This window comes from Seriola aureovittata, chromosome 1, assembly GCF_021018895.1.
Source record: "Seriola aureovittata isolate HTS-2021-v1 ecotype China chromosome 1, ASM2101889v1, whole genome shotgun sequence".
Lineage (NCBI taxonomy): Eukaryota > Metazoa > Chordata > Actinopteri > Carangiformes > Carangidae > Seriola > Seriola aureovittata.
In genome coordinates, this window is record NC_079364.1 from 6,208,197 (window position 1) to 6,224,195 (window position 15,999).

The window sequence follows — 15,999 nt, forward strand, 5'->3', positions numbered from 1 at the left end:
CACCAATAGACTGTGTGTGTGTATGTGCGTGTGTGTGTGCGTGTGTGTGTGCGTGTGTGTGTGTGTGTGTGTGTGTGTGTGTGTGTGTGTGTGTTCTCGCCATCTTCCTAGCAGGTACGGAAATAAACCTTTCTTCCACAAAGGAAAATAATTATCATTCTTGTAAAAGGAAGGAAGGGGGGGTTTGAGCAGAGCAAGAGAGAGACAGAGAAACGGAGAGGCTCAGAGAGCGGCTGATGGGCCCCTGACTGCCATTTCCTTAAATAGAGTTGTGGGCTTCTCCGGTCCAGCCCTGGCAGAGCGGAGGCTCACATTCCCAGCATAGCTGCGACTGCCACATTCAGAGCCTCCCCAACACTGGAGTGCTACGTAGGCTTCCACAGGTAGACTGCAAATCATTTGCCCTTTCAGCCCCCCACCCTGCTTCCTCCAGACCTCCAACCACCAGTTACTACTGCAGCAGGGGAGAAAAGAGGATGTTGATGAAAGACTCAAGAGGAAGTGGGAAGGGAGGGGGGTTGGAGTAAAGGATAGCAAAGAATTGTTCTCCATTCATGTAGCAGCCATACCCTTCTACTAGGAAACCTCCCCCACTGCTGGGAAAGAGATGAGACAATACAAAAATCATCTGGCCTCTTCACTTACCCAGAAAACACAAATTAAGGTCATTTCCAGTAGACGGCAACAAGTAGTCCTGCAGGACAGAGATATCCATGGTACAGATGTACCATGGGTGCAGCTATAGTTTTATTTATGTTGACATTAAATCCAAACTGAAGTTTTAATGTTTGACCATAAACATTTTAGAAAAAATAATCTGTGGTATCCATCTTTTTAGGGCAGAGAGGAATTCTAAACATGAGCAAGTGTGACCTTCTCCCTCCTCTCTCTGCTACACAGCAAATAATACCTTGATATTAGACCTTGATAATCTTTGGAAAGTTGTGGATCTGACAAAATGGCATAGAGATCACATGTATGATTTTCTTAAAGAATAGATCCATAAAATCCGGACCCCAAATTCATGGTTTTTCTCTTGACTAAAGGATGAACACTTTGTTATGCATAGGAGTAATAAAGGTTTGTGTCGATGTAGTAGTTGTGTCGATGTTAAGAGCACTCTATTCTGATGAAGCCAGTGAAGCAGGATGCTGGTGTGCACGGTAGCTGTGATGATTCTTTTCCTTTTCCTGTGGAGAAAGACACACACATACATACACACCGACAAACATGTCCAACTCATCGTCAGACAGGTGCTTCCCACTGTACAAGTGTGTGCATATGCACATTCTTTTTGGTGACTGTTTAAAACATTACACAGTATAAATAAATAAGCACCTAAGAGGAAAATACCTACTTTACACCTACTGTACACCAACACTGCTACAAAGACACACACACACACACACACACACACACAATGTGAAAACCAGATGAGAGCTGTGAGAGGATGAGAGCTTCATATAAAGTTCTATAATTTGACCAGGTGTCCTGGTTGTGATGATGCAAGACGGCTATGAAAAGGTGTTCCTCTTCCTGTTCTATTATGGGTGTCAGGAATCTCTCTGTCTCTCTCTCTCTTTGTTATTTTAAATGCTCTGGAGAAACCGATTCACTGATTTTCATTCAGAAAAAGTTACTCCTGTGATCTGAACACAGTAAACACAGAGCAAATCTTCACGTCAGTATTTCCTGTGGAAATATCATAGTGGACTATTTTCCACATTTAACTTGTTTAAAGTTTTCCTTATTAATTTTAATTAGTCCATCAAATATATTATCTATCATAAAGCACATTGCAATAATTTTTGATGTTATTTCCTACAGGATCCTTTGGTTTCGGTGAAGAAGAAGTTTTGTAGCCTATAGTATTTTCTATAGCGTCTCCTGGTTTTCATTAGGAGAGAAGAGTGATGTAGCAGGAAAGCTTGGACTGAGGTTTGGATGATGACCAGTTAAAACAGGGGGGCTGCCCTCAAAATATCGATGATTTGAATCATCAGTCAAGAAGTTCCCAGATTCAAGCTCATGTTAGTTGGATCATTGGCTGTAAATGTTAACAGTGTTGTCTCGTAATCACCGCACAGCCCCTTGTTTCATTCAACCATCTCAATTTCCATCACAGTTAGCTTTACATGCTGCACATTAGTGAGGACAGAGTAGCATGATGAGTGCCCTGTGTGTCCTTCCTTTCTGCCCGCTGCTTCAGTGTTTAAATCTAGAAAAGTCGACAAAATTATTTGTGAACTAGATGCTGACATGGTGTCATCTACTGCCGTCCAGTGTAATTGCCACTTCAGCTGATGCAGGAGAGCCACTTTTTAGTCCGCTAAGCTTGTATTACTGAAATAAGATCAGGATGAACACTTTCTGTGTGCTAATATGATGTTTTCCAATCCCAGATGATGATCAGGCACTAAAATGTGTGTTTTGAATATTAAAAGTACTGTATGTGAGTACACATACAGTATGTGCCCAGTAGATCTTATTCCAAAACTGACAGATATATTATCACTAAGAATTTATCAGTGTAATGTTTGGCTCTCACCACTGCCGGCAATATTAAGAGGCTAACCATCTGTGATGTACCACTCATAGATCACACACACATATACAGCAGAATACAGGCGTTATTTTTGACACGTACGTTACCTTGTTTGATTGATAGAATCCAGGGCCTGTATTCACAAAGCATTTTATCTTACCAATAAGAGTTCCCCTAAGTCACACTATAAGTTTCTTCCTAAAAGTTTTCTCCTAAATCCTCTTCACAAAGCTGCTGAGAACAACTTTTACTAAGGAAAAAGCGAAAACCCCTGAGCTGAGAGTGCAACTCCGTTGCTATAAGTGACGTCAATTCTTACAGACCAGCTTGCTTGCAGGAACTACAGTGATTATTTGATCAAAGACTGGTCTGTGCCGGTGAAAACGCAAGCACAACACCCGCAGTAATAATTAAAAAACACTGAGAAATAAATAAATATAAATGAAATAACAGATTATGTGCAGTTTACCAAAGTAGTGAATTCTCCAAAATGCATCCATATGATAAGGTTTGTGTCGACCCAGGAGAATTTAATTTAAAATAAAAACTTACATTTAATTCACGCAATGGAAAAAAATTGTTTAAATTTTAATAAAAAAAAAAACTCACCTGTCATAGACTACCTAACTAAACCTAATTGGCAGTCTAGCCACCTGTATGAAAGGCATGTCGGTATATGGATATCCACTGTCCCCCACCAAGTGACATCCAACTGGAATATGATGCCTTTCAAACACCAGCCTCAGGTCACTTTCCATTAAGAACCATGAATTGGGTGTAGATCCTGGTCAATTTGCAACAATGTGTAGAACTGTATGGGCAGCACTGAATACAACCTGTGTTGATGGTGTGATTTATTTTTATTTTTTTCCTGTTAACATATACTTCCTTGTCTTGTCATGGTGCAATAATTTTTACATGTGCTCCATCTATGGCTGCATCCCTCACAAGCTCCACAATGATCATTATTCCCTCACGATTGAGCCGGTATCCTTTTAAGTAATTCAGCATCGTTTAAGGTTTCCAAAACATCGCAACGTGGAATGACAACAGTACTTTTGCGATTCTTTGAGTCCTAAAGTTAGGACTGACATGACCTTTATTTTAAGATAGAAGCTACTTAAGATACTTTGTAAACATGTGCCCAGATTTCTCATTCATCTGAGGTTTAAGCAATATGTTTACAGCAGAAAGTGCATTCACTGAAGGGCTGACTTTGGATTTTGTTCAGTATTTGGCAAAATTGTGGGAACTAGTAATATAGTTGTTTGCAAGCTATGTAAGCCACAGTTAGCCTAGCCTACCATTCGGCACTAGCAACCTGAGGCCACATCTCAAAAATATGCACCTAAATAATCACCTATCCATGTAGTTACTGTATGTCTCTCATTGTATTGGTTTGCTCTCTTATCGACATAATGCACAAAAATACATTTTGTGTGTGTTTTTAAGAAGGAATAATCAAATGTAATTTTTGTCCAAATATCCAAAAGTCAGCATGTGTGCAAGAGAGATTCATCCAGTGAGAGCAGTTTGAATGACCTGCTGACTGGTTTCCTGACAGCTTGACCGCATGTTTCCTGTCTCTAACTCACAGCTTCACCTGTCTAGAAAGATGACTTACACACCGATTATTTAGATGGACCAGGATAGATTTTCGCTCTGTGCTCTCCTCTTCCTCAGTTTCACCACTCATTATGGTTTAACTTCAAAGCTGAAACTTGTCCTAATTTTAATCTTGAAAGTTGAAGCTGACCTTAACAATTCTACTTAAAGGCTGGTATTCGTGATACATGTTTTTTTTCCAAGGTTGATATGGGCATTTTGCTTTTTCAGTGATGTCAGGTTAAAATCTGTAAATCACCTGCAATGGAGATTGATAGCAGAAATTGCCCGAGTTATGGCTGCACCGAATTGGTAGTTACAGTTAAAGATAACTGATAGATGATCATCAAATCATTATTTTATCTGATACTGATATTTTTCATCTGATCACAGTTCCACCCTGTGTCCCTGAGCTGTGTAATTTCACAGAAAAATAGACAAGATAGTTAGAGTGCAAGTTAAAGACATGGCATCAATAAGACATAGTCTACTAGCTGCGACTATATCCATTTATACCAGCCTCTCAATGCTATTGTATCCATTAAAGATTTATTTATCATTTATTTTAGAGCTGGGAGGCAGACTTGAATGGTTTTACCGACTTGTATTTATGTCCCATCTATTATGTTGTGAATGTGGCAAAATTTCACTTCCCTTGGGATTGTTAAAAGCACAATGGGAAATGGATAAACTTTACTTAGGGATTTAAAAAAACAAACAAACTAGAATAGACAGGAATAAACAGTGCTCCTCCTCCTCCTCCTCCCTCAGTCAGTTATGTGTCAGTAGGTCAGGCTGAGGCCAAGGTCAAGCTGATCACACAACACTGACTCCCTCCGTCTCTTTCAAACAGTCGTTCTTTTCTCTCTGTTTCTCTTGCATCTTTTTTACTTTCTTGGCTCTTTGGTTTATTTCCTCCCCTCTTGTTTATTACATGTTTGATTGTCCCATCTTGTTTATTTTTCAGTCTTCCCTCTTTTCTCGCCCTTCAGTCAAAACCTGTTGCCACTAGTGAGCTCTCTGGTCCATCTTGCTATATCTTGTATACACCCTCTTCCTTCTCTCCTCTCTTATCCCCCATGTACAGGGCCCCTAAGCTTGTGTTAGGACCTGTGGGAGCCTGCCTGTACTTCTTGTCAGGACATGGTCTCTCTTTCTCTCTCTCTCTCTCTCTCTCTCTCTCTGGGTGGGGCGATGCAGCATATAGCATTAGATCAATTACATCATACATTGTGTGAACCACACCTCTTCCACTACATACAGTGTCCTTGAATTTACTTTTTTGTTCTTTTTTGCTTCTCTTTAGTTTTTTTCTTTTTCTTCCTTATTCATACCTCTTTAATGATTATGCCTACGAAAAACAAATACTAATACTGTCAGCGTAATAAGCATCCAATGCCAGTGTTATATGTTAATTACTGGAGATTGTGATATTGTGGCCCATTATATGTGGTGTGAAAAAGACCTGTTTTAGTTAGTGTAAGATAGAACTGTAGTACAGATAGGTGTGTGTGTGTGTGTGCGTGCGTGCGTGCGTGCGTGCGTGCGTGCGTGCGTGCGTGCGTGCGTGCGTGCGTGTGTGTGTGTGTGTGTGACCCCGGCTGATCCGTTAGGAATCACTGCATTTTTCAGCAGCAGGCTCTGTGGTATGCCAGCACATTCCCCATTGCTGAGCTGGAGAATCTGCTCGGAAAGCAGGAGCGGGAACTTTTCCTTTCTACCCTCTCCCACCCCTCACTCCACCCATCTACTACTCTGCCTTTCTTGACTTGGTTCTCCTCAAGTAACCTCCACCACCCTATCTCATTTTTCTCCTTCCACAGCTTTTTCTAGGTTGTCTAAACTGTTTTCCAAATTCCTTCCTGGGCCTTTGTCTGAACCATGAACTTCTGGGGTTATGTACTGTATGTCAGTCTAAACTGTGTAACTGCATTGTAATGTGTCTGATTAAAAAGTCTGTCCCAGGATCTTTTCATACAGACATTCAATTCACCTTTTTATCTCTTCTTCTGCCAGTGTCTCTTTCTCTCTCTCTCTCTCTCTCTCTCACTTGCTGTTTTTCAGCTAGCTCCTACTAGCCTCCTTGGTAGGTCCTTTCCTAAATTAAGCCCCCCTGCTCTGTTTATTGTTGGTCAGCTCTCTCTTGCTTCCGCTCGGGTTGCTGTCCTTTGGTTGGTAAAGGGAACATGCTGTGTCGGACGTGGTGTTGAGTCAACAACAGCTACAGCGAGTTGCCGGTAGTGGCACAAAGTGAGACACTCTCATGTTTGTTTTGCTAACAGGAGAAGCACAGGACAGAGTTTACAGGCCACACAGTCACACAACCACAGACTTCTGAGGATTTTCCATGGTCTAGATTCAGCCCCTAACCCTCCTTGGTTATACCTCAGCTATAGCTTCATCTTAACCCTAACAAAAAATGTAATCCCAATCTTTATTTTAAACTCAACGTGAACTAACTTTATTTTATTAATCTTGTAATCCACTCCCCCAAACACTGGTTCATACACACCTTTCCTCACTGTCTCACTCAATACATTCAATCTCTTTGTCTCTCTTTCTCTCACACACATGCAAAGTTGGTGTGTCATTGTCAGTGCGATTGGGAGTTAATGTGTCCCTTTGCTAACCTCTAATATGGTCTTATCTGTTGTACTCGCTGCCTTGTTGTGGCTTTGTGTGCCGTTGACCTATCTATATTTAGAATGAGAGGAATCATGTGTCCCACCAACAGTCTCCACAAGTGTGTGTGGGTGAGTGTGCGTCTCCATTGGGGTGTGTTTGTGTTTGCACATAACCAATGTGTAACAAATGAGCTAAAACAATCACATTGTTTCCATCAGTGTCACTTGTGTCTTGTGATCTGAGTCGGTTATGAAGAGGACACGGTGTATCCAGCTCAGGGTCAAAGTTAAACCCAATGAACATCTGCTGGGTCCACATTTGCAGGGAACTCATATTAGTTGGATATGTAATGTGATTTATATTAATTACAGAAATTTTCAGTTGCTTTTCTTGCTGTTCTTGGCTTTTTTCGCATTTTTTGAGTGTTGGGATTAAAACCTGGGAGAGGAGTCACAGAGCCACTGTTATACTCCTGATTTAAATCCTACGCTAATCCACCACAGTTACAAGAGGATATTGTTATACTGTTATATTGAACGCAGAGGTCATGTGATACAAGACAGCAGTCTTGGGTTAAAAGAAACCTGATTATTTCAGTCATTTTTAGTGGATGATTATTATTATCCTTTTTCATTAACCCTCTTAAACCTACATAGACAAAGAAACTCAATTCTGATATTATTCTTTCAGACAGTATCAAGTAGGCTTGGGCAATATCCAAAAATTAATATCTCGATACAGTCCAGCCCAAATATCGCGATATATGATATTATCATGGGGGGGATACTATCGAACATCGGCCCAAGTATCTCTTGTATGATTCAGGTAAACATACCCTTTCTCTCTGTGCAACGTAACCATCATGCATGACCTTTGTGTGAGCATACATTAAAAAAACAAACTCAAAGGTTATTTAATGTTTTGTAGTACACATGGGTGCACAGCATCAACACTATACTTGGTTCGGAGAAACGTCATGAAATTTTTAATATCTGTCTAAATTTAGTTAATTAATAAAAACTAGCATGCTGTACAGATCCGAAGAATCAAACCAATATACCAATATGAAGTAAATCTCTTAAGAATAAAATCCAGTTAATTAACTAGAACGGCAAATTGCTAACCAGGGCTATTAGACAAAAAACATGAAAGGAGGCTATTATTTAAATTTAAACTTTAAATTGTCAGCAAGGTAGCTCTGCTTTTCTACATATAGATGGCTGATTTTGTTAACCCAGTCACATTACTGTGGGATTTTCCAGGGATGTGGCCATGTTCAGTAACATGTTCATGTTACAGTGAGATATCTTATTTTGTGAAGAAGGGCATTCATTTTCTTCTCTTAAGTACCTGCATTCCCTTGAACTGACTTGCCTACTTGTACTTCAGTTTTACGTCAGTGCTTCCCAGAATGGGGCTGAACAACCCTCAGAGAACAAGAGTGAACTTGTTGCATTCAGCTGTGTGTTGTACATGTAGGTGGGTAGTATTCTATTGATAAATATTACTGAGCTAGATGTTTTACAATTCAGGAAAAAAGAGTCACACCCCTCACTCATAACTAAAACAGCGCCTTGTTTTAAGTGTTGGTCACAGACTTCTCAATGGCTAGTTTTCTTTCTTTGATCAGTTAGGTCTGACCATTGGCACAACAAGAGACTTTACCATAGCTAGAAAAATCCCCTAGCCAATCAGAGCTTTGTAGGCAGGTTAGAGAATGGGAATGCCATCTTTGTCTGCCAGACCCAGGAAAAATGGTGACAGAAATGAGAACTGAAGAACTCTGGATTAGATTGATGCAGCTGTACAGACTATTTAAAGTCAACAAAAAGAAATAACAACTCTTAAATACTAATGTTTGACGGAAAATAAAATGTACCTGTGGGTTTAGAAATGTTATCTTGGTATAATATGGCAGCTCTGAAAAGACGATCTTGCTCTTTAATTCTAAGGGACCATCAGGATGGAAAGTACCAAATACTGCATCATGAACACAAATTGGCATCTTCACACAAGATGTTAGAGTCACTATAGAGCTACCTGATGTCTCATAACCTTGATTGAGAGCATTGACAGTATGACTCAAACTAATGACTATCTTCATTATCAATGCATCTGTCAATTATGTCCTTGATTAATGATATTTTAGTATAATATACTGACAAAGTTTTTTTGTGTGTGTAAACACACAGTGACCCACTGACTTCCCTGTCTGTCTGTCTGCTTTCTGTTTCTATTGTACATTCCTCAGTGACGACAAAGTGGCCAGGTTGTGGACGAAAAGCGTACAGTTTGGAAGAGCTGTACTCAGAGAGGCAGGGCTGTGCTGAAAGCAGCACCATTGTATTGGTGCCAGAGAGGGTGTCAGAGGGCAGTGCCAGGGCAGGATAGCACACAGAGTTCACCAGCAGACATTGTCCACAGCAGGGAAATGCTGTGTCAGCCCCCGAACAAATGACTCTCTCTGTCTGAGGTTTCAGTGTTTGTGTATGTCTGACTTTCTTTTTCAGTCATTCTACTCAATGATGCTGATGTGATTCATCAGTTCCCAGCATGCCGCTGTCTCTCTGTCTTACATGAAAGAACAAATTAAACCTTTGTCTCATTGAATAACTCACACTGGCTTTCACATTCTGCATTCTGTTTGTTTTTTACTTATTTTGTTTGACTGCTTTATCGCTCAATGTATGGTACAAAATTTTTTTTTTTTTTCACTTTGTTGAAAATCTGATATTCACAGGGTTGACAGTTATCTGACTAACCAGGCCTGCCTCTGCATCCTCTCTGTCAGCTGGCATGCAGAGGTGGATCAGTTTAACAGAGTGAAGTTCACAGTGAAACTCTGAGTCAGAAACTTCAAAAGAAAATGAGCTGTTGGTATCGCTGTGTAAGGAGGAATGGCAACTCAGTGTTTCCAGTGTTTCTCTTCTGTCAGTGTCGTAAACCCCCACCCCCACCCCCCCTTTTCACTCCAGTTGGATGAGGTTAGCACTTTCCCCTCAAGGCTCAGGGTGAGAGAGACCATGCTAGGTGAGGAGGGAAGGAAAGAGTCTGACATGAATGGGAAAACCTTCTCTTCCTGTCTGCTTTGAATTTAATTTGACTTGTTGTATTAAGTGAATCTATGAACAGTTAATGGCTTCTTCGATTGTGAGTGTGCTGTATTTCTAATAAATAAGTAATTCCGTGAATATTTTCTCAGCAGCGTTGGTTGGTTGATTTCACACTTAGACAGTTATTCACTCTGTCTGTCTCTGTCTTGCTGGGTAGAATCTGGTCCATTTGTGTAATAGATAGACGAGTGTTTCTCCTAGCAGTTGACCTTTGACCTGTGTTGACTGAGACTACTGTGACCCCTCTCTGAGCTTTAAGAGATGCTGCCTGTTTGTTTGCTGTGAGGGGAACTGCTCCAAGGCTGACTCCTTGACCTTTTCACCTTAGAGTAGGATGTCAATAAGCCTGGAGTAGCTTCCTGACTTCTAGCCAAACCTTTTTCCGGACTTTTTCTCTTCTGATTTAGTTTTAAAAAAGTATTTATTCAGGGAGGAAAGTTCTAGGTTCTAATTTAAACTTCAATACTTCTGATAAAAATCACTTTTTTCTAACTTTTAGTCTTTAGCTACATCTCTGCATATACCAGTTTATCGTCTTTGCAGGCAGAAGAGGCAGAATTGTATTGTTAGCTTCACAGGGTTAGCATCCACGTATCTTTGGTCTCTGACCACAATACAGCATTACTGTATTTGTGTATTTCTATGTAATAGTATTACTTTATTAGTGTAAATTAGAACTTTCTATCCCATCATTGCAGTGCTCTGCAATGTGATTGAAACTGACCACCTGTTTAAAGTGAGGGACAAGGTAAATGAGCCTCTGTCAAATCACCTGCTCACCTGGCTGTCACATTTCTATTTAGCCAGTAATATTGACCTTTGACCATTATTTCACAGAGTATTGTTGCATTGTTGTTATAGTGGTTCTCTGTTGATGCACATGAATGATTCTGCAAAATCAGATCTGACAGACACAGACATACTAATGATCTGAATCAATTGGTAAAGGGTTGTAGCTCAGTAAAGGGACAGTGCACACTGTGACAGAAGATGTGGCAATTGTCTTTGTATTTTCTGTGAAAAATCTGCCGTGCTGTAACAGCATCAACCATACAAATGACAGATGTTTGTGTGTGTGGTGTCCATCCAGATATGTTGTATATTCCTCATGCTCATTGTAGTTGTAGTCAGTTGTGAGAAAATTTCCAGTGTTGTTCAAAATTATAAAACAATTCATCCAAGCATCCTTGGAATTTTACATTAACATAATTTTACATTAATATAGATCTCTATTGATATCTTGGTTTGCACTCTACAGCCTTGACCGGGAGTTCATGGGGGAGTGCTAGACTTGGACATGTGTTCTGCTGGCTTTGAATGTGTGGAACTGCATGGAGGGAGGAAGTGAAAAGGTGAAAGAACTTTCTACCTGTCAAAACCCTGCTGAAATCAGAGACAGGAAAAGACAATAAGACAAACAGAGACCCTTTCATACAGAGAACTCGTAGGATCACTGTGCTAATTACTACTTTAAGTAAAATGAAAATGTAAATTGTCTTGATATGATGTGTGAGTCCTGAACAGGCTCATCTGTCAAATCACAGTCGACATCAGCTAATATTTTAAGAAAATAGCAGACAAATGAGCTTCAGGAGGAGTTTGTCCGATTTTCAGAATTTCCAAAAAAATGTTTGGTCACAGCACTGGTTTGCTGCTCTATTTAGCTAAAAGTAACATTGATAATTTGGGGGACAAGTGTTGTATGTAGTCAATATAATATACTGATTCAGAACTTACATTAATGTATTAATAATGTATTATTTTTTTTCACATATTTGAATGTTTTTGGACATAAAATGCTTTTTGTTGATTATTACAGGTGTATATAAGGCATTAATACTTAAATTACAACAATTAGTACAGGTTGTAATGTCAAGTTTTACCAATTTTTTGCTTGAGACATTTTAGTTGCCATCGGTTATTGAGTCAACAAAAAGTACTTTTTTTTACTGTCAAAGTATAATGGTGATGTTTAAAAGTTGGCAGTGCACCGCTGCTTCTGTAAACTTTCTTTGAGTATTTATGAGGGTTTCTGTGTTACATCTTAATGTTTTCCAGTCATTTGGAAATGAATGAGTTTTAATCATGGAACAATTCCTGTTCATGGATGGACCGAGACTTGCCTCATTCAGAGGAATGAAGGATTACATCATCTCTGGAGCAGAGTGGAGTAACTCCCTGGCTCCCCTCACACACAGTGCTCCCTCCCTACATTTATTTTTTCCTCCTCCCTCTCAAACCCCTTTATACCTCAGTCTTACCCCACCTCCTCTCTCCTAGTGTAGGCTCTGTACTGAGCTCTGGGACAGCCTGGCCTAGTTCACTCTGTCATGTCCCTTCATGTCACCCATTCACATTAGCTGACATGGATCTGAAGAACCTTTCTTCAAAAAGTGCCTGTGAAAATTTTCAATCAGGAGTACTGTGTGTTCTGAGAGAAAAAAAGGCTGTTTTTAACCTGAAAACAACCAAGCATGAAGCCTGAAACGGAAGGTTTTTGTGGTATATTGTTATAAAAACAGTCTTGATGGCATACATAACCAATGCCAAAATACAATTTACAACAATTTATGAATATATTGACCAAATAGGATAAATGGCCAAACTAAGGAATTGTCTTTGACCTCATCTCAACAGTATTAAACACAGATCACATCACATACAGGACATATGTAATTTCAAAAATAAAGTTACTGAGAACCATACATTTATCCCTGTTTTCATCTCAATAAAGTTATTGAACAGTTGATTGGATTGACATTGTCCAATTGCTATATCTCAGTTGTGGTTTGAAATTTAAAAAAAAAAAAACTGGACTTTGGGGGAAAAAAATGTTTTACCAGGACACACGCTGGCCTCTGATCCTCCAATGAGTAGACAAGCATAGGATTGTATGTGTAAACGTGTGTAAGGCTGTCAGCGCCATGCTGTGAGTAGGCTTCAGCCAGAATTATTTAATCCCTCAGTCGTGGTCATCTCTCATGGGATGAAGTAGACGTGAACCTTGTTTGGAAGGCTTCGGGGTCTGTGGTCTTCCATCTGCCCGATTAGAGCTGCAGCTGTCCACTCAACAGGGCAGACAGAGCTGTACATCACCACAAAGTAGACTGTGACATTGGGATATCTTTGGACAGAAGGGCTAGCAGATGTTTTTTCTGGTTTCACATGTTTCATATGTCTGGTTTAGAGACAAGATCTTTAAAGTTAAGAATGGCCGCAGCGGTCAAATTCCCACAGACACATCTCTCAAACAGGAAGTGAAGCCGGCCTGCGTCCTCTTGCATCCTTTCTCTATTTGCATGGTTGTCTAAAGCTGCTGCCCTGACTTGTTGGTATCTATAGGCCTGGTCCAAGATGATAGGAATGGGCTCCTAATGACCTACTGATTTGGACAACAATAGAGCTCCATGGTCTCCAGGTTATGTATAGAGCTGTACAGCCACCACCAGCAACCTACAGAGCTGGGTGTGTAGAGAAACAGCAAAATAGAAGGATGACAGTCCAGTGGGCCTGACATCATCTTGGTGTCTTCTATTTATAACCGTACATGTGTTCACTAATCCATCTGTCTATCCATCAATTACTTTGCCTTTGCTACCACCTTGGATATCGTGCAGCAGGAGTCTCTCTTTTGCTGTAATTTTAGATCAGATGATGATCAGTTTCATCACTGTGGTCCAATCAGGTCAATCAGGGTCATTATTGGAAGGAGACTTAATGAGATGCAAACATTTGAACTCATACAGTCATACCTAACAGTCGTATACTGCACCATTTTGATAAAAACTGTAGCAATGAATCGTGGGTTATTGGTTTTTAATGCTTCATGTGTTTTGTCTCCCAACAGGAGTGATCAGCCAGTGGCAAGGCGAGCCTAAGGAGCGTGTCATCTCACTTGTCCTCACCCATCTCCCACTGCTCAAACCTGGCAATGTTGAAGCCAAGGGTGAGTATATGCGCCTGCTGCCACGCATCCTGGCCCACACCATTGAGCATGGCCACCACCTGGAGGAGTCTCGCCAGCTCCTGTCCTACGCCCTCATCCATCCCGCCACCTCCTTGGAAGACCGCGCTGCCCTGGCACTCTGGCTCAACCACCTGGAGGAAAGGGCTGCTGCTCGGGGAGACTCACTGGAAAGGCCTCCTCCTGCGGGGCCACACCACCACCACCACCAGTCCACACCTCCATCCACCCTCACCTCATCAGGATCCTCCTCCTCCACTAACACCTCTTCATCAGGCAACCTGTACTCCTTGCATCACCACCAGCGCTACGGCTCAGACGACCGCCTCAATGGGTGGCAGAGCTCCAGGGATTCAGGGCTGGGCGGAGGATGGCATCAGCAGCAGCAGGGCTGTGAGAATGGGCACCTGCTTCTCTACCCATCGTCTTCTGTTCCGGCAACCATAAACACAGTTGGAACTGGTGGAGGCGGTAACACTAGTAAGTGAAATCCCATCTGTGCTCTGTCCCTTGTACTGTGTGTCCTTTTCTAATCATGTTTGTGCTTTAATAGCACACATGGTAAGCATGCGTGGTTGGTTCTTTGGTAGCAGCCGTACAGTGAAGCACTTGATAATGTAATGAATACAACAATATAATGCAGTGTAATAGTACGTGTTAGAATACTGCAACAACTTTTGAAAATATGATCAAAAATAATAAATTGCCTCAATTAGACATACATAATGTAATTATAAGCCCCTTAAATATGTAAATATTAAAATGGCACAAGTACCTCTAACTCTGGTCCATTATCATGATCCACCTATTACAGCATTTGTTATTGTAAACAATATATTTGTCATCTTCATCCATATTTCAGGTGTCATGTGGATGGAGAGACAGACATTAGGGATAACAGTAGGGTGTGATTTACAGTACATACCTTCATTAAGTTATGAACTTAAAGATGGGATAGACTTCCCAAAAATTATTTCAAATTGTGTGTAGGCATTTAAACTGGCCAAATTAATAACTAAAATGAAAAAAATCCTCTGTATCACAAGAGACATAAAAGAAACCAGTAAAACTTCAACTGGGTTACTGTGTCTGTGTCATGCACAAATTCTATTAAAGGAGTCTTGACTAAGAAGATAGATCATATTGCTAAAGATTGATGGCTGTGCGCTCATACCTGCCCACTGTTTAGATTCCTTAGTCACAGGAATAAACTAATTCATCAATATTTATCCTCCTCTCATCACTTAGCATCAGAAGGCATGTTTACTTTCTTTGATTGGCCCACTTCACAGAAAAATGTCAAAATGCCAAAATGTGACATTAGTCCACATTGTGCCACCATTTGGAATAAATTGCAATAAATAAATTTTTTTGCATCTGAGGAGTTACACACACCTGATGCTATCTTTTGAAAAGCCTGGATTAAAGATTGCAATCCTTTCACACTTTATTTCCTTTGATTGTCATATGTTTTTCAAACATGAGATGGGCTGCATTTCAACCCAGACTAGCTTGTGTACTTCTAAAGCCAAGGTGGTCACAACCACTGCACCCTCTGAGACCACCTCAGTGATTAGAGCCACCTACTCTGGGCTGGCCTGATGATAGCCTCTCTGTCTGGGGTGGCCACCTGATCGCCCGCACCCAGGCACAACTTCACATCAGGGTCTCTAAGCTTGAACTCATGTGGCAAACAAATGAAACAAGGCCACATTATTTGTCAAATAGGAGGTGTTGGCTTTGCAGTACCCACTTGAAACACAATACAGTAGGCAGCTATATGACAAAGGTTTTTCTCTGTTGCAATGAAAATTGTAAGGGATTCATTTTGGTATCAGCTGTGCTTGATTGGATAATAATCACTGACACTAAACACAGAAAAGCATCTGTATAGCATTTAGCAGCACAACAAATGCATATTTAAATTCAGTTCCAACACTAGGTTCACTGTAATTCCATTAAAGACACTCCAAGCTTACCAAACACAGTATAACACACCCTGGACACACTAAATAGACTCAACACAGCAAATTTACTCTGGTCAGACAAACTGCACTCTGAACAACCCACACAGCAACTACAGAGGCTGTGTGAGGTGGAAGACAACACACAGAGAGGGCAGGGCTGTTGAAATTGAACATAACTAT

The 15,999-nt window shown here is 40.6% G+C and overlaps 1 protein-coding gene across 2 annotated transcripts in view; it reads left to right on the plus strand.

Moving 5' to 3' along the window:
* samd4a (sterile alpha motif domain containing 4A) overlaps positions 1–15,999 on the plus strand; it is a 50,499-nt gene that overhangs the window by 14,452 nt on the left and 20,048 nt on the right. For both annotated transcript variants that reach the window (XM_056372675.1, XM_056372684.1), the window contains exon 3: positions 13,736–14,332. In XM_056372675.1, coding sequence (XP_056228650.1) covers positions 13,736–14,332 — 597 coding nt within the window. The remainder of the gene's footprint in view (positions 1–13,735; positions 14,333–15,999) is intronic.